At 45.1% G+C, this 26,788-nt stretch overlaps 1 protein-coding gene across 1 annotated transcript in view; it reads left to right on the top strand.

The window, feature by feature from the left end:
- Positions 1-26,788, top strand: part of wwox (WW domain containing oxidoreductase) — a 132,495-nt gene that overhangs the window by 25,785 nt on the left and 79,922 nt on the right. The window contains exons 6-8 of the mRNA XM_080505404.1: positions 11,229-11,317; positions 15,326-15,511; positions 18,478-18,742. Of these exons, the coding sequence (XP_080361530.1) occupies positions 11,229-11,317; positions 15,326-15,511; positions 18,478-18,742 (540 nt within the window). The remainder of the gene's footprint in view (positions 1-11,228; positions 11,318-15,325; positions 15,512-18,477; positions 18,743-26,788) is intronic.

Genomic DNA, 26,788 nt, shown 5'->3' on the forward strand with positions numbered 1-26,788 from the left:
AAAAACAGACAGAGGTTTACCAGTCTGCAACGCATTTCGTCCAAACAGTGTTGAGACATTAATAATGTCTCCGACTGTTGGACATTTTCAGAAACGGGAAGAAGCAGACAGCGAGGTAGAAAGGCAGAAGGTCAACTTTGGATGCAACTGATCCTTTTGGCCTTCAGATGGCACTGCATTTAGAACAGCCTATTTCACAAAAAAACTTGATTACATTGATAATATAAAAAAAACAAAAAACTTGGCCCTACCACAAGTTTTTGGGCGGCGGTTCCATCAGATTTCCAGAAATATAGTGGGAAATGGGGGCTTCTATGCCTCTATAAGCTTCCTAATGTCTTACTTCCTTCTGTCCCACCTCTTCTTCCCCCACCATCACCACAGGAGCTACCAGAGGCCCCCGTGTCCACCTCATTCATCACCTGGGTCTGATTCCTGTGCTTTGAGAGAGAGAGAGCGAGAGAGAGAGAGGGAGGAAGGGAAAAAAAAGAGTTGAGGAGGAAGAGTGGAATCATGACAAACCCTCTTCTGTTCTTTCTTCTTCTTTTCTGCCTCCCTTCCATCGGTGTGTGAGGGAGAGATGAATGCAGCCAGTGGAATTAATTGCACTCCGTTACTGAAGATCAGCAAGTTTGCACTGTTGGCGTGCTGATCTGCCATATGGCTGCCCACTAGGTGAACACTTTGATTAATGTTGCCCACTCCCCATTTTTTTTTTTTTCCCCTCTCACTAATATTTGATTCTGATAATGGAAACTCAGCTCCCTCATTCTAACTCACCAGATCTTCAGACCTCGCTCTTTGTTTCGTTCTCCCCCCCCCCTTATTCCACTCACCTGGGCCATCTGTATTTGCAGATAAAGTTTGGATTCCACTCTCACTTCTCACTTCGATCGTTGTTTTTTCCCCACAAGCTTCGCTTACAAAGTCTTTGTGTCATGTGGCATCGGTGTCGGCCATGTGGAATATCGGTGAGATTAGAGCGGGGGGAAAAAAGAGAGAGGCCGGCGTGTTTGTGTAAGGTAGATGTTCGGAGCTATGGGTACATGTCCTTCGCAGTTGATTAGGCCCCTGGTGTGTTGAGTGTTTCTCTATTAGCCTCCTCAGCCTCTTGTTCTTCTTCTGAGTGCAGCGACTGCTCGAGCCCAGAGGTCTTACCCGCACACCGGCACTCACACAACTGAAGCACACGCACGCGGTGAGGTCGGACGCCGTACTGGTGCCTCGGCAGTAACGAGGAAGTGAACAGATGCCGGAGTCACAATATCAATAGGTGCCGACTGTAGGTAATAATAACTTAGCGGGGTTCAGCCGTGAGACAGCGCTAACTAGAGAGGCAAGTCTCAAGTGTAGCATTCTCTATCTGCAAATCACACCATGCTGCTGTGTGCACAAGCTCCCATTACATGTTGGAGACAGCCTGTTCTTTTGCTGTGGAAGTACAGCGAGATTGTGTCAGCACCATCATCAGCTCTGAGATAAAATGTTCCTACCTAAGGTCACAAGTTCAAATTTGTTATTCTTTTTTTTTTTCCTCTGGCTATAATGAGGCAGCGATACAGAACACTATGCAGACATCCACACTGGAAGATCTATTACAATCACACGGGTGCTTTGTTTTCCCCTCTGTTTTATAGCCTGTTCTTGCTGCTTGTCTATTTTGGTCTTCCTCGGTCTTGTTAAGTGCTGCCATTCTCCAGTGTGTGGATGTGGCCCAGAGGGCCCTTTGCGAGACCAGGGGCTGAGAATGAGCTCCAAGTCCCAGCCAGGGGGTGCCCGCAGTAGGCTGCCAGTCCCACTAAATCTCCCTGATTACCTGGGGTGGCTGCGGTGTGATGGGGGTGTTACCAAGGTGGTGGGCTCTCCAAAGAGGCTGATTGAGATGCAAATGGAGGCCATAACTCAGAGGTAATGCAGGCCTGAGCACCCTTTGCCTCGTCCGTTCTTGCTCACCTCACTCTCTCATCACTTCCCATTTACTCTAGCATAGGAGGAGGGCTTGTTATTGTCTCTGAATAAAGTTCCTTATTTATCATCGGAATAGAGAGACGCCATCTCTGCGTGACGGCCAAGTCGGAAAGACTATGTAAATTCATGGGGGTGGGGGTTTGATTAAGATAGAGGGAACTATCAGACGCCACCAAACAGACGCACTTATAACCGTATTGGACGACATTAACACGGATAGCGACGCACCTGAAAATACCGGCACCTGCGTCTGATTCTTCGAAAGAACAGATGGACATAATAAAGTGCGAGGGACTCTGGGCTCGCCCGTAGAAAGGTGGATTGAACAGGGGAGGAGGGGAGGAGTAATTGCACAGTCCTGTGCTGAATTGTTCTGTGGATGCAAATTTAAATCCCTCCTATTATTTTAATAATCTGCCTTTTACTGCTTGTGCTCGGATCATTTGTTTGCAAACCAGGTTATTTGGAGAGGGAGGCTCGGGGGTAATTTCATGCTTTGGAGCATTTATATCTATAACTTAATGAGGAGAGGGCCTGTTGTTTCCTGGTAATACACTGCTAGAGGGGAGCAAACTTTTTATTCTCCGTTTAGGGTACTGTTAGAGGGCAATAACGTGGGATTACTCTGATGGAATTAAGGAGCAAACTGAGGAGAGACCTAATGCAGCATTGGGTGATAGACCAAACTTAATACTGATGCTTTATTCAGGGTTTTTTAGGTTCATGGGATGTACCATCCGATTATGGGCTTTCCCTTCTGCCCATCACAATAAGCCCACAAAAATTTCTTCAAAGAGTTTTCTCCTTTAGATTAAAGTATTCTCCATTCCCTTTGGTGAACTCATTTTGTTTTCTTTTTCCTTATGTACGTTTTATTTTCTTCCTGAACGATTCAAGCATAATCTTTATGCAACATGTCGTCTTGCGCAGCAGTTTAGACAATTCGGATACGTCTCCTGCTTGTTGTCACTCAGTTCGTGCCGGGGCAGGAAGTTAGCCTGGTGGTCCTGCTCCAACTCGATTTAACACAGTCTTAATACGTTTAACCACGAGACAAAAGGAAGACTCGGCGTCTACCGAAAGCAGAATGCAGTCTTGTGAAATGATCGGGACTCCTTAATATAGTTACTCTCCATGAGTGGAGCCAAAGACATTGTGGGAATTCAGCGATGGAAGGAGAAGGTGCGTGTCCGCGTCATCCTCATCTTCTATCCCGCCCCCCCCTTCCTCGCTGTCATTCCTTCGCTCCTTCTGTTCCCCAGTGAAGGGCTCCTCTTCCCGCAAATTGAATCAGACTGCATGAATTAAAGCAATAATTTAATTTGTTTACTAGGCATCATTTATTCTCTGTCATGCCGCCGCTCCGTTGACAATCTGTGGCTCGCTGACCCCTCACCTTTGCCGAGGTCACGTGACGCATTTATTACATTGTTCAACGGGAGTCTTCCAGGCTATTACCGGGCGACAAGGGGGCTAAAGACGCATGATGAGAATCCCATTATTCAAATCTGCGGAAAATATTTTAACAGAATGCAAAACTGCATGACCTTATCAGCAGACACGATGGAACATGTAAATGGAGCTTGTCGTCTGTACTTATTTGCAACGCGTGTGTTTAGAAGTCCGGACATCGCGGCATCAATTATATGAGCCTTTTAGATAGTGCCGCTGTTCACCTCTTTCCTCTTTCGTTTTACAGCCTTCATTCGAGGCTTTTCCCCCATTCATTCCTTCATTCATGTATTCCCTTGCAATGATAGCACAGCATCACGCCTGTGTGATTCCGCACAAGACAAAGCACGAAGAGAAAAAAGCACAATCTCTCGTAAACTCAGACTTAAACTATTGTGACAGTGGAAAATGGTAAGCAGTTTAGAACATTGCCAAACAAAAGAGCTTTTAATCAAAGTGCATACCAGACCCTGCGGAGTATAAAACACTCCCTCATCAAAAGGCCTATTATACACTTACTCACTTCAAAGGCCTCCGTGTTTCTTAATTGCCAGATTCTTTTCTTATTCAATTATGTTATGCTTATGTTTTTATAAAGCTGATACAAAAAAAAAGGGGCTCGGGTAACCAAATGAAAGAGGCTTCATTTATTATCTCTGAACTGCGATGTGTGTTCACTACAACAATGTACATTTGCGTAAGTGCATGCATTTCTGCCCGTGTGTTTTGGGGCACCACCAGTCCTCGGGATACCGAGATGGTAGAAAGCACGAGTGTTTCAGGAGAAATTAAACAGTGTAAAACTAGCAGGTTTAGATAAAGCAATCACATTACCACTGCACTTGAAACGAACACATTATTTTGTACTTGAGAGAACGCGGTATTGCTGACACCCTTATATAGAAAGTTGTACATACAGTGTAAGTGCATAGGGTCTCTGAGTTTTTTTCCCTCTGTCTTTATTGTTATCTAACCACGACGTAATCAGCATCTCGGGCTATTTGTGCCGTTCAGCCAGACACTAAAGTCCCCGTACGGAATTGCAAAATAAGTTGGGTGTAAATATGTAATTGCGGTGCTTATTCTAAGATCTGAAATATTAGGGCGCAATATAGATCACATTAAAATCCTGGTTGTTCAGGATATCGGTTGCACTGAAGACATGCAGCAAAATGTGCACTGTCTGCGAATCTGGCGGAGATAGAGTGGGTAAGATGAGGGGGGGAGATTGGAGCAGAAGAGGGTGAGGAAATGGAGAGGAAGAGACCGGGGTGGAAGAGGAGAGCAAGATGAAAATCTCTTGATGTCTTTCTGAGAACATAGACACATTATTTAAATCTCCATCACTTTTTAATATAAATCTGATCAGGCTCTGCCCGGAAGAAGGAGGGGAGAAGTAAAATACAGGCATACGTTGAAAGGTGCACACACACACACACACACACACACACACACACACACACACACACACACACACACACACACACACACACACACACACACACACACACACACACACACACACACACACACACACACACACACACACACACACACACACACACACACACACACACACACACACACATTGGAATATGCAAAGACAAGCAAATGATTTCTGAATTTATGTTATTTCAATGTTAGTAATGAAAGACTGAAGTACCCATTTCACTTCATTCTTTAGAAAACACAAATACATGCAAGACTGTATTAAAACTCGTATTGAGCTGAATGACAAAACACTTGTTTGGGTTGGCTTTGAAATATTTTTTTGTGTGAATGTTTCTATATATTTATATGGGTGTATGTCTAAGTTTGTATTTGTGTGTGTGTGTGTGTGTGTTGTGTGTGTGTGCGTGAGTGTGCGTGCGTGTGTGTGCGTAATCTGATATCTGCCTCAGGCCCCATGGCCCTGGTCTGTCTGCATCCGAAAAGCAAACTCTGCAATTATGATGACCGCGCTGTCCTTTTCATTTCCCATCTCTCTCTCTCTCTCTCTCTCTCTCTCTCTCTGTCCATTAAAGAGTAAAAGTGTTATGAAGATTATTCTACAGTGTGTATTACATACATACATACACGATACAATATCATATCTCAATAATTTGTTCAGATTTTGAAAAGGCTTTTTTTTTTTAAGCAACAACCTTGTTTCTCTACCACAGTCTAGAAACACAAGAAATATTGTTTTGCATCATTTTAGCAAACATGTTACCATAGTCATCAATGGGGTATTATAAAAATGACTAGAACTAACATATAGACACATTAATTATTATATAGTCTACAGTCTATAATTATTTTAAATGTTGACATTTTTTTTATTAAATTTGTTATTTCACAATTTCAAATGTCATTTTTTTTAAAGTAATATTCAATTATCCTTTACTTAATGCTGAACAAATAGTCTTTCCCTCCTCTAGGAAGGTGTTCCACCTCTTTTCTCAGTCAATTTATTTGACCGTTAAAGTGAACATTTACATTACAATTTGGGGTTTTGAAAACCTATAACAAGCATATTAAATATGTTTTATTGTTATTCAGCAAATGAAATTACCCAGCAGTTTGTAAAAGACTTTAAACTTGCTTCACCTCAAGCTAGAACATAAACATTTAGCTTCCACATTGATGTGCTACTGTAAGTAATTCCAAAGTTTTAAATGGAATTTTGTCTTCATAACAACATTTTATTACATTTCAGTAAATATACTTTGGACTGAATTGCTTCTTATATGTTGTCATATTTTGTGACCGCATGAATTTTTGCTTTAAAGTCCTCATTTCGTTCTCAGGGTTTTTTTTTTCTACAGCCTCTCGACGACTTCTTGTCAGATTTGAGTGAGTGATTAACTGCTTGAAGTACTTACTAATTAATGCGTTTGATTAATCACGTTTATTAATGCTGTGTTTACTAACACGTCCTGCCCCTCAGTATGCCGCTGAATGAAAGTGTCAGCAAGTGCTTAACCAAGGCCTGGCCTTTACTCCCGGCCTGCGCGCGTGTGTCAGATCCTGCTAATGTCCGTGTTGAGAGTATCGGCACGTATGAGCCTCATTTTTCATGTTTCTCATCTGGAAAATCGTCCCATGTCCTTCCCTCACCTTTCCCATATCTGCCCCTGCAATTGCTTGATTTGTAACTTGATTTCGGGAAAGGGAAAACCTGTAGATTATCCAGCTTTCATTAGGGGGGGAAAAACCCAGTCCGTGTCAGAGAAAGAAGAAATCAATTTAATACAGACTTAACTGGAGGAAATTGCATATTCTGCCTGTATGTGCTGAACAGGCACTTTCTCTTCCTCACCAGAGACCTGCCTCCCTATTAATTGCAGTGTGCGGGCGCGTCAGGGAGTAAGTGGATGTGTACGTGCGTGCGTGTTTGTTTGTTTGTGTGTGTTTATGTTTATAATGTGCAGAATATATGCATCCGTTTGTGTGTGTGTGTGTGTGTGTGTGTGTGTGTGTGTGTGTGTGTGTGTGTGTGTGTGTGTGTGTGTGTGTGTGTGTGTGTGTGTGTGTGTGTGTGTGTGTGTGTGTGTGTGTGTGTGTGTGTGTGTGTGTGTGTGTGTGTGTGTGTGTGTGTGTGTGTGTGCACAAGGTGCTTGACTTCACGCTGCCTGAGTGTGTATTGAGTCTCTTTGTCTATGTGTGGAGGTCAGCTCTCAGACTTATAGGGCACATGGCCAGATGTGCCTTTTTCCTTGATTTTTTTTTTTTTTTTTTTTGGTGTGCATGTGCGTTCACTGCACGTTGTGTGTGTCCATATTTCTTTGTTGGTGTGTGGTGTGTGCATAAGCACAAGCGCATGTGACTTAGCCAGGTGGAGAGGAGATTGGTTGGTATTTATGAACAACCGTCATAATTGTGACAGGATGATATACGACCTGCACATTCCACAGTACCCCCCCCCCCCCCCCCCCCCCCTCTCCTTCCTTTTCTCTTTTTCTTTTCGCTAAAAATATATATCTATGATATAAGTCTTAAAAGCTGATGACCAATTTGGTGTGGCGTGTTGCGGACAAGGTCACAGAGATCCGAGTTGCTCGGTGTTCCTCCCTCCGAGGCCTGTTCTAATCTACGGAGCAAGAAGAGGGGCTCAAAGTCATTTCTCTAATTGCTTTTATAAGGTGCCCTTTTCACATGGTGTCTTCCATGCTCATTCACTTTCATCGCTATTACAGCACCTTAGCCGGTTAAGATCCGTTCATGTTATGTTGCGTGTGGCCTCGTATTGATACGAGGAATCACACATTCACGAGGAGTGGCAGGAGGCACTCCAAACTACTGGTGCACCTTTTTTTTTTTTTTGTCTTCCCTGCCGTTCTCCGTCACCACTCTTCTCGGTGTCTGAGGTGTTAACCGGGGGTCTGCGGGGTAAGTGTTTTTGTATCTGTGGGGGTACTTTTGATTCCGTAAGTGTTGCCCCTGCACTGGCGACCTAGAAGGGGAGGGGGGGGGGGGGGGGGGGGGGGGGCTGGGCTGAGGTGGCGAGCAGCACAAGGTTGAGGGAAGATGGAAAAAGGGGTTAAAGTATGAGAGTGAAGGCTGAGAAGGATAAGGGGAGAGGGGGGGGGATGAGATTGAGCCTAGTGCATTAAGACAGTGTATTATTTGGCGGTTCCACTTGCTTGCGTCCATTAGGGGTGGCCACTGTGCTATTAAAGGGGTCAGTGAAGTGTGTGTACCTGTGTGCTTGTGTGTGAGTATGGCTACATGTGTGTGTTTTAAGAGTTAGTGGAGTGGTCCCGCTGTCTCACTGAACAGGATGGGGCTCCCCCCCCATGCTCTAATACTTCTTCATTTGATTGGATTGGATGGTTCCAGTTATAATTGTATTAGAGCGCTTCCCCCGATCCCCTTTTGCTTCTCCCTCCACAGCAGTGACCACGTGCCGTTATCCAGTGTGCATGGAAAACACCCGGAGAGGCGAGAGGAGCCTCTGCAGTGGCCGACTCGCCCTCCGAACTCAGGGAAAGGTTAACTATTTCGTCTCGGTACGCACTCGAGTTTCCCGCCTTCACTTTAGTGAAAGTCAAGGAGGTTATTGTCATGGGACGGGGTTCTAGAGGGACGGTGCCTGGAAGTGTTGGTGGAAGGTGAGAGGTGGCGGCAAGAGTGAAGGGTGAGGCATCGGATGCCCCGTCCTGTCTTTGCGGTTGACCTTGCCGCTTTCTGCTCTGAATGCAGATCTACTTCCGAGACGTGCAGTCCCACGGACAAACAGTTTTGCCGCAGTTCTCCAAGCCGAAACGCTTATTTACATGTGTTTCATTCATAATTAGCCTTTTGCTTTTTTCGGTGGAACGATAGGTTGTGTATAGCTGGGGGCGGTAAGCTCTGTCACCCCGAGCCGAGCACGGTGGTGTTGCACACTCAGCGATTGCTTCAGAGTTAACCAGAGAGGCTTCGCTGCCTCTCACTTTTCCTTTCGCCCTTGAAGAGACCAAGAGTTGTCAGGGTCCTCATAAAAACCCTGAACGATTGCGTCTGTGCGTTCTCTCTGCCTTTTTCTACCCCCTTTTTTTTTTTCTTCTTCTTCTCCTTCCAAAACCTGGCCATCTGTCTAATTGTTCACCTCCATCGCTTTAATGCTTTTTACATGCTTTTTCCCCCTCTTTCCAGGCAATAAACTTTATTTTCTTCGCAAGACTTCAATCTGCAGGGGGAGGGTAGGCGGGCGGGCAAGCAGGCTGCTCACCTTCTCCCTGCTGGATTTGCTCCAGTGGCCCCCCCCGCCTTCAACCCCCCCCTCTATCCTCCCTCTGGTCTCCCATTACTCCATCTCTCCTTCCCTTTACCTCCTTGTCTCCAGAGAAGAGGATATGTGTTCCGTCAAGCTGACACCTGCTCTCATCTTCTCTGCTGGTCATACACTCATAGGGCGCTATCCTGTTGAGGAGGCCTTATAGTGACCTCTTAATTACCACACTGCTGCCTTCTCTGACCTTGTTCGAAAGGAATGCCTCAGTTTTCTCACAGCTACAACCACCCCCCCCCCCCCCCCCCCACACACACACACACACACACACACACACACACACACACACACACACACACACACACACACACACACACACACACACACACACACACACACACACCATGAAGTTTTCTCATCATGTTTTTTTTCTTCTTTCAAATCCATCTTTTACACTTGCATGACTATGACATGACCAAATATTTCTTTTTCACATAACGATTTTTCGCTTTACCCGCCTGTTTCTCTGTGTGAAAGTGACAAGGAGCATAAATGCATATTGCACATACAAGTCATTAAATTAGACAGTTGTCTCCTCTCACCTGTGATTACTGCTGTGTGCAGATCATATAAGCAGGTACCCTATAATCATATCTATAATAGCCATAATCAGACCTTTAATGCTCTGTAATAGCATCCATATAATGGTATAGAGTGGCATCAAGAGAATAATTCAGGCATAGATAATGGTGTGATAGCGTGGTTTTACCCTTGAGTCACAACATTGAATTTGTTGTGTGCGTGTGTGGGGGCGTGCGTGTGCCTGTGTATGCATGTATAAATACACCCCGGGGCAGTTAAGGTGTCTGTAAAATGCCTGAAGAGTCACATTTCCATCAGAAGGTGCTCTTAACCCTTTCTTGTTTTCTTTGTGCTCACTGCTCCATGGAGCGTCCTTGCTGTGAGTGTCATGTATACTTAGCTCTGCGGAGACAGACGCGCAGAGGGAAAAAAACATTCCCATATGACGCCCACAGACGGGAGATCAGATCAGTGGAAAAAGGCTGACGGGGAGGCGACAGCAGCAGCAGCATCAGTGGTGATAGTGGTGGCGGTGGCGGCGGCGGCGGCGGATGCAGAGCTGAACGCTTTTCCGGGGTGTAATATGAGCTGACAGTGTTCCCCGGGGGACGGTGGGCAGGACGAAAGGAGACGACCAGCTCTCAGGAATACCTGGCGCTCGCGAACCCGGAGACCAGAGCACGAGGGACGCGCCGCTCTCCGGATCCCGGCAAGCGCCCGTCTCAGTTCATGCCACGCGCGCGCTGGTGCCGACATATGCTGAGGTCCCGTGTGAGCTCACATGTTGGAGAAGGACTCAGCCATGCTTGTCTCTTCAGGGCCTGCTCTGATAGAGACAAAGAGAAAGGAGAGGGGGAAGAAGAAAAAAAAAAGGCAGTAAAGCCGGAAAAGACAAACTGTGTGGGAAGTCACTAAGTGACCACTGATATATGCTTTTATAAAATATAAGATATGTGTTCTTTTAGACCTGCACATGCCTCTTCGGAGGCCTTTGCCCTCCAGCTGAATTCCACAGTGTGATGGAGAGGATGATGAATATTTAGTGTGTCTTTTTGCAGTGTGTAAATGCAGCTATGCATTCACTTCTCCAGTCATTTATCTTTCTCCGTTCCTGTCCCACCGTCACCCTGTCTCCCAACATATGGCGCAAGACGAGCCACGCACGCACTTCCCAAACAGCCACTCAAAGAACGCCCAATCACAACCTATAGAGCACCTTGGGAATGTTTAGGTTCGGAATGTGACAGGGACCAGTGATCTTTTCAAATTACTTCCACCATTCTAAATTAAAGTAAAATCTATTCCTGCCAGTGAGATAAAACTCGGGGTTAAACCAGATAAGAGGCCCTTTTTACATTACCGACCCAAGGTTAATCTTCCACTTTTCAGCCCATGCTTAATGCCATTGAGTCAATGGAGATATAACACAATAATTACATATGAATAAGTCTTCACAGACTATGAATAATTTTGGGATCTTGCCGCTGCTGATGTTTGATGTCATTCTTTTGTGTGTTTTGTTTGCCTGCAGCACAAAGCCCGAGTCGAGGCCATGATGTGCAACCTGGCCTCTCTTCGCAGCGTCAGAGAGTTTGCAGAGTCTTTCAAGGCCAAGAAACTGTAAGTATCTCTTTTAAGCACATATTTCTTCGGGACGACCGAAAAGAAAATCCAGGATATCCCTTCTGTTAATCTTCCTGTTATTTTATGCTTGCCCTCTGCTATCCTTGGTGTGAGAGTCCATTCTTTCTTTTTTTTTTTTTGTTGCCCAGAACAACCAATCAAAAGACACACAATTGTGTGTATCTAATGCTTAATTTCTAACAGGGTAGATATCTCTTCTATTCAGGTACTTTGGTTGAAATGAGTTTTGAGGGCTGCCATTGTGAAACTGAAGCTCATCTCAAAAAGGTTTATTAGTCAAATGCATGGCAGCATGCCCAACTAACAAATCATGACACCGTCTCCGAATTTATAGGACTTATGATGAAAATATCTGTTAAATAAGGAGCTAAAACATTTTTTTTATAATTTTTTTTCTTTTTATTAAGGACTGGTTGTTTCCATCCCTGCTGTTACGCCATATAAACAGAGGGGATGTACCGTAAGTGATTGACAGCATGTGTACAAGGTCCCAGGAATCAAGCCTTTGTATTGTGTCGATTTGCTTGACATTGGTTGCACTTTATGGCACTTATTTTGTGTTGGTCAGCTTTTGCACCATGTGTCTTCCGTCCTGTTGTCGGTCGTACAGTTTCTATTTTAGGGTCATGAATTCTGTCATCCATACTGCTCATCCACCCGCAGGTCTCAAGGCAGGGGATTTTGTGTTTGTGTGTATATGGGGGGCGATGGTGTCAAGGGAGCCCCTTGGGGAGAGGCAGGGCAGTCATTGCCTGTAGCAGCCCTGGGGCAGGGTATGGCCATCCAGGACACGTGTCTTGGGTCACAGCCAAACCTCACAGTGGCTTCCCTCACTCTGTGTCCTACGCTTTCCGTCTCAACTCTTAAATACATCCCTCCCCGCAGCACTGAAGTGTATTGGCCTGCCTCTAGCTCCACTGTCCCAAGAAATCCTTACTTACTTTACCGATTTCTTTCTACATAATCTGCTCTTACAAATTGTTTATCTGCCTCCGTTTCTCTTTTTTTTCTTTCTTCCTCTCCCTCTCTTGTGTCGTCTCTCAGTCTCTCTCTGTCTGTGTCGCTCTTTCTCCACCTCAGTATTTTAGCAAGGTTGTATTTCTTCATTAGCCGTGCTGTTGGGGGGAGTGGAGTGGGGACTCCCAGGGACGTCAGAGTACATTAATTCTCATCAGAAGGCGAACAGAGCAGAGTGGAGGCTGGGAGCTCTGAGCTGTGAATGGCACTGGGCAGCTGTCTGAGTCTACCACCACTCTATTACTGCACGTATGTCTTCAGGCATAACACACACACAGGAGTCACAAACACAACGTGTACATGTATACACACACACACACACACACACACACACACACACACACACACACACACACACACACACACACACACACACACACCCGGCGTGTTTACATGTGCAAACAGACACACGCGTGCACAATAACGCTCCTGCCGTGTGTCATTGACAGGTGAAATGTAATCAGAGTCTTTTTCTTTTCCTTCTCTCGTTTCTCACTCCCTTGCTTTTAAGTGCTTTAGTCAGTGGCTTTCACGCTGCTTTGTGTTCCATTGACCCCGATTCTGCTTTAATTGCCTGTCCTTTGAAATGAAATTACCTGGATATTGATATTGTTGAATGCAGTGCAATTTCATTGGGATGTAATTGATGGAGGACAGCGCTGACAGAAGGGCCTAATACAATTTCTACTGAACAGTCCATAATTAACACGTGCAATTTGTTTTCACCCACGACCCCCCCCCCCCCTCGCTGCGTTTATCCTGTTTTAGTTTTGCACAGTTCAGTTGAATCTCAAACTCATGTGAGTTGGATCACATTCATCTGCAGTCCTTTCATCACTCTCGTGTTATGGTCACTGTCCGATTGCGACTTCGATAGTTTTCTGGAGTTTAAATATGGGTCAGGATGAGTTTTGATAACATGTCCGTATGTGTTGTCCGCTACAGTTTCCCTGTTGCCAATAAAGTGCAGTGTTAACGACCAGTAATCTAAACCCAGCTTGCACAGGCAATCTCTTCCTGCTGGCCCATATTATCGTGGAGGTCAGGGGTCATACCCAAGGGGGTTATTTAAAGTAAATATATAAACTAATGTCTCCCCGTTTGGTAGTTAACACCCTCGTTTGACCAGCGCTGAGATTGCACAGTGCACACCGTGTTGTGTGAGGCCTTAATGTGGAGAGAGGGACTGTGGTATGCGGCAATAGGCCTATTAAAGACATTCATTAGACCTGCGCTTATGAGAGAGGGACTAACTGGTGGGCAGTTGAATTAACAGGCCTTTTACATTACAAGCAGACTCACCTGAGGCCCATCTGAGCTGCGTTTGGGAAAATCGGTCTTCTGGCCAGAGAAAAGTTGATTGTGTGAGTTTTCGATCACAAATTTTTGATTTGCACAGATTTATTTTTTTTCCTGTTTGCTTATTCTGTTCACTGTGTAAGGTCACCACATTTAAATCTTAAGAGGTGTGACTGACATGGGGATTACTTTAAAATAACAGCTGTCGCCAAAGGTTAGAAAGTTATGTCAGGAGTTCAAGGCCGCTGTGTTTTTGTGAAGCCCCTTGCCAGTACGTTGGGGGCAGAGCCAAGCCTCGTGTTGCACAACCTTACTGGACTCCACACTCTATTAGACAGCGAAACGCTCGGCCAAAAACAACCGTCGCGATGCTTTGTTTAAAGAAGAGAGCAATTTCTAAGTGAAAATTGACATCAACAGCAACTTTTCCTCTTCTATCTTGTTTTATCAGGTTTGAGTGCAAGTTACAGAGGTCGTTGATTTACAGATGTGGTTTCCCTCCCAGCCGTTAAGTTAGACTTCATCATGTTGTTGCATTTTGGGTGAATATTTAAATATCTCACTGCTGCTGTTTGCGCCGTAGACAATATGCTGAGGTCTGCATTCTTTAAGTTGACTTGTGCCTAGGTTTGTGCTCTTTAATGAACCTTGTGTGTTCAGAGGCCTGAAGGTGATCGTACAGTACACTACTATGTAATAGCATGGGATGGCTCATTATAGCAAGGCATAACAATTCACACATTAATTTTCCAGCATCCAGTTTTTAATTAATCCAGTAGGCAGTCTTAAACACAGGGTACACAAATTGCCTTCGGCCTCATAATTAATTCTAATGGAAGAAATTAAAAATTGGTGGGGTGTGTTTGGATTGTTCGGCTGTGTTACTGTGGCTTTGAGCTCGCTGGAGCGACGCTGTCACCGACAAGGATCTTTCGCTGCCCTGACCAATCCGGCAATCTCCTTTCCCTGCCATGCGAGTGGGGAGTGTTACTCACTCACCCACACAAAGTCTGCAAGAATGGAAATGCTTTGCATGTCTGCATGCACGAAAGGAATATGCTTTTTTTTTTTACTGGCCCATGAATAAAATCACTTGCTATTTATGTTAAAGTGCGTGTGTGCGCGTGTGCGCGTGTGCGTGTGTGTGTGTGTGAGCATTCCTTTTCATCTTTTCTCCTCTGCTCGGCCTTTCTAAGTCAATGTGTCGGTGGGTTTTGGTGACGCGAAGTAGTCACACAAAACCCTGCGTCGTCAGCCGCTACTTCCAACCAGCCCTGTGTGCTGAAACGTTCGAGATTGCTTTTCAATGTGTTGTTGCTCCTGGACTCCGGCCAACTGTATTCAGTATCTACAGTACCTGTGTAACCATAGGGAGCTGCACTGGAAACGTCTGTATCATATCAGCATTACTGATGCCCTGTCTCTGTAGACCTCCGGAGCCGACCACACTCTGCAACACGACACCCTGCTTCCTCTTGCTGCTTGACTTTCCACTATTTTATCCTCTATTTGTTTAATTTATTTTCCTCATCTCTTTTTTAAATCTTCTTCAGCCTAAGGGTGTATGAAAGTCCCTGTTTTTTTTGTTGCTTTTTTTTTTCTGCAGTGTTTTTCAGTTCTTCATAACCAATTAACCTTGTGGTAATGTCTCCTCTCCCGCTCTTACAGACTCCTTCACATTCTGGTATGCAATGCAGGAGTATGCACTCAGCCCTGGAGCCTGACTGAGGACGGCCTGGAGTCCACCTTCCAAATCTGTCATCTGGGTCACTTCCTGTTAGTGCAGTGTCTTCAGGATGTGCTGCGCCGCTCGGCTCCCGCCCGCGTTGTGGTGGTGTCCTCTGAGTCTCACAGGTAAATGTGAAGAAATTAGATTGGCAGATTAATTCTGTATCTGAACTATGCTGGGAAAAAAAAAAGACTCTTTAAAGTTGGCTCTCTCATAGTCAACAAGCATTCTAATGTACTGTGATATGAAGAGTTTTCTGGCGTTCTGTATGGAATAAGCATGGCTTGTGTATTATTAGAACCTGAAAGAAATAAAGCCAAACATCTATGTTTTATTCCCACTTAACATATATGGTCACTTCTAGCCTTTTCTTGTCACTGATTGTGACTCTTACGTCTTTATTTTTCTTCAAAATCGACCGTCAAATATTGCCACACCAAACAGTAATAGATTAAGCATAATTAAAGGTTACTCAAACTAGACTTAATCTTTTTCCTGCAGTGCTGTGGCTATAATGAAAAACCAACCATGTTGATTGATTGTGATCCTCACATTGTTGTTTAAATTCGCATTTCCAACTCTCAATTGTGTTAAGCGAGGTTTACACTATGTTCCCGTTTGCCCCGAAGCGAAGTGCGCCGTGGCCTTCATACCTCTCGATTTCTTTTTTAGGTGGCATACGCCGTAGCTTGCCGTGAAAACCGTGATGAAGCGCAGCGCGAGGTGATAAAACGCGTATCCTAAACGCAATCACGACCTGTTACGTCAGCCCATCCCAGTCCCCCCTGCGTTTGTCTCACGTCCATCCTGTTTTGTCCACTGTGGCCCGAAACGGGGCTGCTGTGGCCGCCAGGAGCATAGTGTAATCCTCGCTTCATATCAAAGTCAAATCGATAGAATCTGAGGGGTAATCTCTCCCAAACTGCTACTTTACAGCCCTTCAACTCTGGTCATGCTTCCATACCCGCCACACTGACTAGTTTTCAGCACAAATTGACAGATTCGACTTATTGCGTATTGTCAAACATGACAGCCTCACTCACTGAAACTCATTTCATTCCACATGCTGTCACTATGAATTAACCGTATCATCAGCATGATGGATGGACTTATCAGCTAAAATTTACTTTGATCAAGTATCTGCTCCTTTCTGTCTGACCCCCTGACTCAGCCCCTTTTCTCTCCTTTCCACCTCCTCTTGCCCTCTATTGTTCTTGAAATCTATCTTTTTGCTCAGCAACTTCAATCCGCGGGCCCGAGTTTTTGTGCTTCCACACTGCAGACAATCACGACGATGTCTCGCGGTGATCTGTGAGCGCGAGCCTTGAGCCATGTGTTCCAGAGTCAGCCAGTGTCTGTGTGCAACATTGATCCCGGCTTCAGTCAGTCGGACGGCCAAGAAGTGATTGATCGGAGCGCGGCAGAGTGACCTGAAACAAGGGAACATACGCAGAATTATTCTAGCAGATCAAACAGCAGCAGCATTACAGGGTCTCTCACATGAGTTATGTTCTACGGGCCGTCACGCGTGAGCGCACAGGAGCAGCGGAGAGGATGGTTTTGACACTCAGATTCACTTGGGGGTCACACTGCTATTACAAGCTGTTGAAAAATAAGAGGGAAAGAAACTAGGGGAAAAAAACGGCGTATTGAAAGAGTGAAGTCACGAAGGAGGTATTGACAGCTTTTGATTGAAGACTTGCTCACATAGCCAGAACAGGGGATTCAGACAAGTTTTGGTAAGGTAGAATCTGTCATGGCGCTACTGAAATAGGCAAAATACTGTACGCTTTATCCATATTGTACTAAAATGGCCACGTACTCCCCTGACTCTTTGCCCGACGACTCCTTATCCACCCACCCCCCACCACAGACTCACCTCTCCTCTCCAATCAGCAGCAGATTTAACCCCTTCAAAGGGGGCTAAAGCAGGACCAGAGAGTGTCAGTTACACTCTCACACAGACAGCCGGGGGAGAAAGGGGGCAGAAATAGACAATATCTCGTATTACATCTTCCATTCTGTCCACCTCATTCCAGACCTATATTACATCTTCTGAAGTCTCTGCCTTTTTTGCTTGTGTTATTTTCCGTTTCCGCTGATTCCCGTTTATTCACTTAGCCCGGCCTCACAAGAAATGCGTGACCCCTGACCTGACGGCATATTGTATTCCCTTAAACTCCTTGTCCACTGGTAAAGCATTGACCTATAAGGGACAGAAATAGGAAAGATGGACACACTGGTATTGGCTGGACACTTTATCAGTTTCCACCATAGGGGCTTACAGTGGAAATGACCCAGTACAGGTTTACTTCCCTCAAGCACAGGATCAGATCAGGCCAAAGAAAGGAAGATAATATCCTTAATAAAATTACCTTTAATACATCTAAGCCGCAGATTTGGTGTTGTACTTTTAGCGTTTGTCAATGAAAAGCACATTTTAAAATTGTTTTTTTTCTTTTTCTTTTTTTAATGGCGTGATATAATCGTGCAGTTCATTGCACTAATTCGAAATAACACCGAAACCTCACTGTGTTGTACCGACGTGAACAACGTCTTAAGAACATTTGTTCTTCTCGCAACAGACTCATCAACCTTTACTTGCTAAAGTAGTTATGAAGTTGCAGTACATGAAATGAAAAGCCTGCAGATGTTGTAATTTAGCCAAGCAAGGATGTAGCGAAAGGCGACAGTAAACAAGAGGCCGCAAGCTTGTAAAATCACAACAAGGAAGCAGGTGACATTTTGATTGGTTGTTTTCTAATGACTGGATTAATATGTAGGATGTGTTCCGCTGGTTTGGAGCCTATCCCTTTTCCTCCCACACATACACGGCTTCTCGCTTTTGTGTCCATGTGTTGTGGCGTTGTTGTGCGACTGCATAATAACACAACGAGTAGTGTAATGTTTAAGGGGCCTTGTCAAACATCTGGAGTTTAACAGCTCTGTCGCAGGCAATTAAAGAACATCATGTCACGTCTTTGATTTGTATGCATCCGGCACTCCACATCTGCTGGTCGAAAGCCCGCAGACGACTCGACACTATCGCACTCCCATCCTGACAAACTCCTTAATGTGAACTGTCTTCCAGGTTCACCGACCTGTTAGACTCATGTGGCAAAGTGGACCTGGCCCTGTTGTCGCCCTCGAAGAAGGACTACTGGTCCATGCTGGCTTACAACCGGGCCAAACTGTGTAACATCCTCTTCAGCAACGAGCTGCAACGCCGCCTTTCACCTTACGGCGTCACCTCCAATGCACTGCATCCTGGGAACATGATGTACACGTCCATTCACCGGAGCTGGTGGCTGATGACCTTTCTCTTCACGTTGGCCAGACCGTTCACCAAGTCTATGGTAAGGCAGAAAATATGCCTGAAAAAAAGGAAAAGTTTTTTTTTTTCACATCATAAGTACAGGTCACGTTTGTCTTCACCTGAAGGAATTTGTTGACATTTGATCATGTTTTAATTTCTTTTCCATGAGTGGAGCCACATAGAAAGTCTGAGATTTCTACACAATGTCACTGTCTTCTTCTTCTCCTATTTTTTTTTTTTTGGACTCCGACGCTGTAACTGAGCCTATATATTTGTCTTGGCTCATTCCTGTGAGAGAGGACAGGAACAGGATGGAGAGGGGTTGATCTGCAGCAGGCTTAGAGAGAGAGTCTGGGTTTCATAGATAGAGAGATATTCTGTGGTTTGTCTTCCTCTTCCTCCAGCCGCTGTTTATTTAACTCTGAGAGACTGTTCTCCTATCTCCTGACCACGCTGGTCCAGATCCACTGTACTGTGACTATTAGGTTACAGTAAATGCTTTGCCCAATGCAAGTCCTTACCCTTATACTGTCAAGTAATCCAAGCACAGAAACAATAACCTCTCCATCAAATATGGTTTTAACATACATGGCGTCTACATGAGGAGACCTTATTGCCAGAAATTTGAAATCCATATCTGAAGGTCTGAGTCTTATTAGTAAGACTGACACAATCTTGGTTTGCGAAGATCTGTCAAAGAGGTAGAGGGACAGTAAGATAAAGACATTGTGTCCTCGGAGGAGACACGATGACAGAAGACCAGTTTCTCAGCTGTGGGAACCTGCTGATTTATAAGTTTAATTCGGAAGTAACAGCAAATTCAGAGAGAGAGGAGACTACAAGACGATAGTAACAGGAGTCGTTGAACCCCAATGACCCCCTGCAAAGGTCTCCATTTAGCAAGGAAGTTGCAATGTTGTGGGAAATAAATTAATTCTATATCAATATACATTGAGTATTGTCTCCGCCGCAAGACTTATGCATGTGGAATGCATGGTTTTAGGCAGCGAGCCGTCCAGCCGTCATTTGGACGGTCAATTTTTGGAAAAGACAGACAAAAAAATAGTGGACGTGTCGCTTAAAGTCGAAAATATATGTGTAATGGCCATCATGACTTGTCACTGTCTAATTTAGCTTAAATGTATATTTTTCCACCAAAATATAGCGAATTATAGGCTTAAGTACACAATTTGCAGGTTTGTATTAGTAATGCCCAGTAATGAGCAACGTGATTGGTCAGTTTATACCATGTGACCTTTTGAAAGGCAGCCTCTGATTGGCTCGTTATTCTCTAACTCATCCTGGTGCGTTCAAATGCTGAAAAATCTGAGGAATTATATCTGCAGAACCCACACAGGTAGGACTAATTCTATGGACATATGATCTAGCCAATCTTTTAATTTCCAAAATGTTGGCACATGTTTGGATATCTGCATATTATTCATGCTTTTCATTGAAAAATAAGATATTTAATGGCAGATAACAAATAAGCATCTAATATTCTATTAAAAACTAAGAAGCGGATAATAGAAAGGACTATTTCAGAGTTCAGGGTCTACAGGTGCACAGTTTATGGGTGCAAATTAGAAGCGATGTGTCAAATACAGGGGGACTAAACAAGTACATGCAGTGAAGTTTGGAGTGAGGTGAGTCATGTACAGGTGCAAGTGAAAACCGTCACCAACTGATAAGAAGCTATTGCCTGAAAAGAAAAAAAATGCTTTTTAACAAAGCAGGAAAGTATATTCAAGCCATCAGCAAAAATGTCAAGGAGAAAAAAGCTAATATATTAAGAAGCAAAATCTACATGTCACAATGTAGTGTTTCGTAGCACAGAATGCTTTTGAATGCACCATTTATGGTCTATATTGATCTATTTTTTCTTTTCTTTTCTTTTTTTTTATATATATATAGTGACCCCCCTTTTCTGCTCAGGAGTTGCAGCCACTTTAGAATATGCACTTGGTTTGATAGATGAAATAGCAACAGGATGTGAGTGAGTGACTGAGTGAGTTCAAGAGGTGTTAAAAAGTCTAAAAGTTTTGCAAAACGGTGTCTGTGTTGGGTTTGCATGACTGAAGCCGAAGCACTGTCACCACCATGTCAGTGTGGAGACGCTGCCTTCATGTCTGTCAGTGGGTTAGGGTTAGACCATACCGTGAAATATTACTCACTGCTTAGGTAGGGAGGTAATAACCTCAGTACTCGAGCCCCGAGTGTCAGATGTTGTGAGTGACTGAGGATGCGCCGTGATGTTAGTAAAGTACCGCGGGATTTATAAGTACGTGTGACTGAGTGTCCCCAGCATGTGTATGTACTTACGAGGTGATGTAAGGTGCCCGAGGTTAACGTCCTCGCGTGCTTTGGATATGAACGATAAAATCCCGCCCCGTGATTTATCTCGGTCTCGACTGCGTCCTGTGCTCTTTCAAGACTTTTCAACGGGGGAGCCGCGTTCCACCCTTTAGGCTCCGTGGCCTCCTAATATATGCTTTGGTTTTGACTATTACATCTTTCCATTAGCAATTCTTCATACTTTATCAATTTAGTGTTTGCACTGAAGTGAAAATGTGATGCGTTTGAAAGGCGGCGCGGTGGAGTTTTAGTGGAGCGTTGTTCTGATCCATCATGTCTGACAGATGCGAGGCCTCGGGCCGTCATTTGTCTCTCCGGCTTTTGACATAGTATGAGAGATGAGAGGATATGCTCTTCAGCACCTTTCACAAAATGCCAAGCTGAACATTTCCTCAGTTTGACTCCCACCCCCCCCCCCCCCCCTCCCTTCATTATCTGATTTTTACACTTTTTTTTTTTTTTTTTTTTTTACTTTTTCAACACCATGTTGCATTTTTGTGTTTTTTTTTTTTTTTCTTTTTTAGGTCTGGCCTGTGTGAGTTTAAGCCCGGTTGTAAAACAAGCTCTTTAATCACATGATTTGGAAACGTACCCCAGAGTGACCGACACTGCTGGTTTTTTTTTTTGAGCGTCTGCAGGAGGCGCGCTGGTGTTTTTGGATGCGAGCGTTACAGATGCAATTAGCAGAGCGGTTCCTCCTCGGGAGTGGGGCAATGGTTTTCCTACATGTTGTTAATTAAACGTAGTGTAGATGTTAGTAAATATTAAAGGACAAAAGGTAGAGCTCGTAATTAAATTCTGGCGTGCTGACACAGCGATTAGCTAAAACTCATGTCTGATAAAGGCCACACACAGACACCCAGGCTCACAGACACACAGAGATACACAGACACACCCTTAAGCTGAGCATTTGCTCTTATTTAAATCTGGGGTTGATAAGGCCCCTGAAAGTGTATCCTCTTTAAAATCCCACTCCTCACTCCTTCTGCCCCCCACATTAAGGGCTTAATAAAACAGTGATATTATTTCAGTTATTGGTTGCGGGGATATGAAGATGGTATCGCTTTAATTGCTTGCGTACGCTTGCGGGATCCATGGAGATTGTTCTGGGATGCAAACATAAGCAGAATGTCGACTCCAAAAAACAATCACAAAGCCCCCATGTGTGTTCTCGCGCAAATAACCAGCCTCTCATTTAAAACACAGGTTTGATTTATAGGAGCACAGGTGAAGTGATATACAGTTTTGATATGTGACTAGACACACGCGGACACGCGCACTATGGAAACGAATGAAACACCTGGCGCTCCATGTGGGCCTAAATCTTTAATTTCATTGTACGTAGAACAGAGAATGAAGTGTCTTGTCAGGACAGGGACTCAGTAGTTGGCCCTCCAATCATGTTGGCTCCGTTCTCCTTCACTAATCACATTTTTCATCCTCTTCTTTCATATCAGTTTTACTCCTCACTTTTATCTTTTGATTTTTTTTTTGTTCATGTGTTATCATGTTTTTTTTGTGTGTCTTCCTCTATTTTGAATTCTGTGTTGTGTGTTAACTTAAGAGAAGGGAACTTCCCTATGAGCAGTGAGCACAGCCCACTCTGCCATTGATGTACAGAGCTGATTCCATTTTGCTGAGTTGAGAAAGACATCTATAAAGAGCCATGACATTTTAATCAGCCAAACTATCTCTCACTAACATCATGTTCCCCTCCCTGTGCCTTGATCTACTTATCAGAGATTGTGCAACCATGCCTGTAACTCCTGTTTCTTTAATTCAGCGTGTTTGGAGTGGGAGTTTTCCCAGTGTCCTTTGGTACCATTATCAGCGCTGAATGATCTGGCCTGCAGTGGTGTGTGTGTGTGTGAGTGAGTGAGAAATAAAGACAGAGAGAGAGAGAGAACCTAAGAATGTAAAGAAAAAAGAAAAAAGAGAAACAGGCGTTATCAAAGTTCTCCAGTTTAAGTTTGATTGACGCAGATCTCGGTCGATAAATTTGATCTGGTGTCTGCGGCATTTCTGAGATCATGTATGTGTTGTACAAGGTGCTGGATTGGTACCCGTAGTGAATATCATAGCAACGGTTATTAGTCGGGCTTTAACCTTTTGTGAAGTTGTCACCGTCCTGTCACGCCGGATTGCTGACCCTGTGACATTTTGTTGACTGACAGATCGCTCCCTCAAGATTGCGGCGCCCTCAGGCTCCGAGCAGCTGGGCTCAGCCTATACACATCAGGTCTATACCTTAACTATAGGCACAGACAGTGCTGAGCCGAAAGGGAGATCGTTGTGGGCAGTGGCTCCCCCCCCCCCCACCGTTATGGATGAAGCGAGGGGAGGGGGTGTTGCGGGCACCGGCCTGAGAGGCTCCGCTGGTCCAATCAGACACTTTAGTTCCCCCAGGGGCCAGTTTCATCAGCGCTCTCGCCTGGTCCCATGCTTCTTAGCGTTTTAAGCGTGATTATTTTACCCAGGATCCTGCCTCGGGCACACAGCCACCTTTTTACATATGCACGGGCTGAACTTTTGACCAGGCACCACCAGACAAGGCCGCTTTTCGTAAAACTGTTGTTCACAGGCAGGAGACATGGGACTTCCAGTTACTCTTCAACTGAGCCTCGCCTGTGGTGACGTCACCACCTCAGCACTGCACCTTTAGGGGTTAAACCTGGGCGACAGCGACTGTGAGAGAGACATCAGCATGACCATATACTAGATGTACAGTTGAAATGGGTGGCGGGTGTTACGGGAACACAACACCCGCTTGTACTTTGGTGCCCGTTTCCCCCCTGCAGACCGACATAGGGTCAGGTGCTCCGTCTCTTATCTGCTGTAGCTCACAGAGGCGGCAGCTCTGGTGAACACCAAGGCAACCGATGTATATGTGTGCATGTGTGTGTGCTGCTCAACCAAGTGGAAAGAAAGAAGAGGCAGAGGTCCCAATCTTCCCCACCGGCCCCCCTCCTCTGCAGGGTTAGATGAGCTGCCAGGCCGTTGTAATAGAGCCCTCTTGGATGATTAGGAGCTTCACAGGAGGGGGTTGGGTGAGGGGGGGGGGGGGGGGGGGGTCAGCTCTAGCCTGACTGGAAACACCATTTCAGTTTCTCCTCAGTGGTGTAGAAAGAACATTACATATTAAACCGACTGGTTATGAAGTTCAGACAGTCAAAGTGAGCGTCTGTGATGATTCACAGATTTCCTTCAGACGCCATGTTGTAGATCATTTTTGAGTAACTAGATACAATCAGTGTGATTTCCCCCCCCCCCCCCCCCCCCCCCCCGCCGCCAGACATTTCCTGCTGCGCCGCTGCACTACACGGAAGAGCCAGAGATACCGAGGGAGAGAGGCATAGACAGGAGGAGAGCAAGATGTGTTGGTGTGGGGATGGATAGAAGCGTACAATCCCATTTGGCTGTATTGACATGCGTGTTCCTGCCCAATCCTGTTACTGGGATTATTGTCCACGGAGATACCATTTCATTAAAGAAAACACACACACACACATTCTCAGACACACACACACACACACACACACACAAACGCACACCGTGAGCGCACACAGTGGGTGAACATGGATGGCCCGAGGCCTGGTTATGCGGTCCATTGCACAGGGAAACTGTGTAAATGGTTTATTGTGGATGAGTTGATGTGATGGAAAGCGTGTCTGGATCAATAAAGAACCAATCAAATGCTGACAGTCTGCTACTGTATGCAGTCAGTCATTCACCCCTCGTGCCCGCGTACGGTTATACAACACGAGTGTGAAGGAGGCATGAACAATATCCCTGTCAAAACAGAGGAAGTTCTAAAACTGTGAAAGTCGTTTCTCTGGAAATTAAAAAAAAAAAAAAAATGAAATTTTCGCACAGCCTGTTAAAAGTTTTATGCATTAAAAAAACATTTTTATCCAGATTTTTTTTGCTTTTTTTAAACACAGAAAATATCGGTTGATGTCATTCTATGACCGACTCAGATTTATTTGATGAGAAACATCACTCGGAGCCTCCACCACCGCATCCCCTTTGCTCGTCTCGCTGCACACACACCTCGGGGAGGCCATTAGGACAACTCCCCGGTCGGGCTCGTCTCCGTACGGCCCGAGACCGAGTTGGAGCTGGGCTAAATTACCACAGAGCCACAGGTCAGAACCAGCCAGACCCTCACTGCCAGGGGACTCTCATTCTAATGGAAGGGATCAGACCGGGCCAAAGAGCCCGAAAGAGAGCTGGCGAGAGAGACATCCTCACTCATTTACCCTCTACTCTTCCACATTGCCTCCTTCACCCTCCGTCTCTCCTTACTGAGAGCTTCAGAGCCTCTCTGCTGTCACCCCCCCCCCCCCCCCCCCCACCGCCCCCCCACCCCAAGAGGAGGGAGCTATAACCTATCACCCCTTTCTCACCTGTCCACCAGCGCGGCTTTTGACACACACACACACACACACACACACACACACACACACACACACACACACACACACACACACACACTCACGCGTGCACACGCACACACTGCCCCCCCCCTCCCCTCTTTGTTGTGACACGGAGCTGATGGACTATTTTTCAAATTGATTTCAAAAATGTACATAAGCAGCCGATCCCCTAGCCCAGATTACCTATTGATTTTTAATATGAAAAGCTCATTATATAAGCAGGAACTGCAACACAAAAAGCTAGCCAACCTTTGCATAAATCCTTTAATTGAATTTCCAGAGCCCGTGGTTCTACATTTTTTAATTAAATCCATTTCTTTTTTTAAGGGTTGCTGTGTAATTTGCATGCTGTGAAGTGGGTGCTGTCCCAGATAAAGTGCCATTGATCCTTATTAAGGCTCACCTCTGGGCTCGCTGAAAACCAACCGCAGAAATTAAATGTGCTCATGGTGCATACACTTATTGCCCGCATGATAGGATTAGAGAGAGAGAGAGAGAGAGAGAGAGAGAGAGAGAGAGAGAGAGGGGGGGGGGGGTGAAAGGTGGGGGGGTGTTATTATTAATAGTTGTTCATATTAATGTAATATTTCACCTGTCCTCCTCTGGGATGAGATTGTAAAGAGGCTGTTTATAAATACAGCTGGGATCGGGGGGCATTATTTGGGTTTTTCCTCAAACCTCCTCCTGTCTGGTCGGGCGGTCTGTCACTGGTCGGGTGGCATTTAAAGCTGTCACCACGTTGGTTTTGCAAGTTCATGTCGCTTGGATATTGAGGCAGGTTTTGCCGAAGACGTTGCACCGTGTTAACATGGAACGCACATTAAGTTGCCCACAGATTTATGTCGTATATATTTCAATGAGGTCCTCTCGATGATATGAACATGTGTAAATGAAGCCAGTGATCATATCTCACACTGATGCTGAGGAGGTCAAGATTATTAAGAGGTTGTGATCTAAGTGGGAGCTGTTAACTTCCTATTTAGGGATTAAACGACGCTTAATTTTCCCGTCCTTACCCTGCCTCACGTCAGGTTCACATCAGTAGATTTGTATGAAGGTGTTGGTGTGCGTGACAGTGATTTTTATCTTGCGTTTGTTCTTGCCGGTGAAGCGGGCCTCTGCTTTCTCGTCTTCCTGTGTGCAGCTGTATGCAGACGGTGAAGTAAATCAATAAGGATTAACCTGTGACCTCGGCCACATACTTATAGCTCAGTCCTCGCTGCTCACACATCTCTCATCAGTTTCACTTAAACACTGAACCTCACTCAATAAGGCACCGCGCGCTAATTCATTTC

The sequence above is a fragment of the Blennius ocellaris genome, assembly GCF_963422515.1.
Source record: "Blennius ocellaris genome assembly, chromosome: 11".
Lineage (NCBI taxonomy): Eukaryota > Metazoa > Chordata > Actinopteri > Blenniiformes > Blenniidae > Blennius > Blennius ocellaris.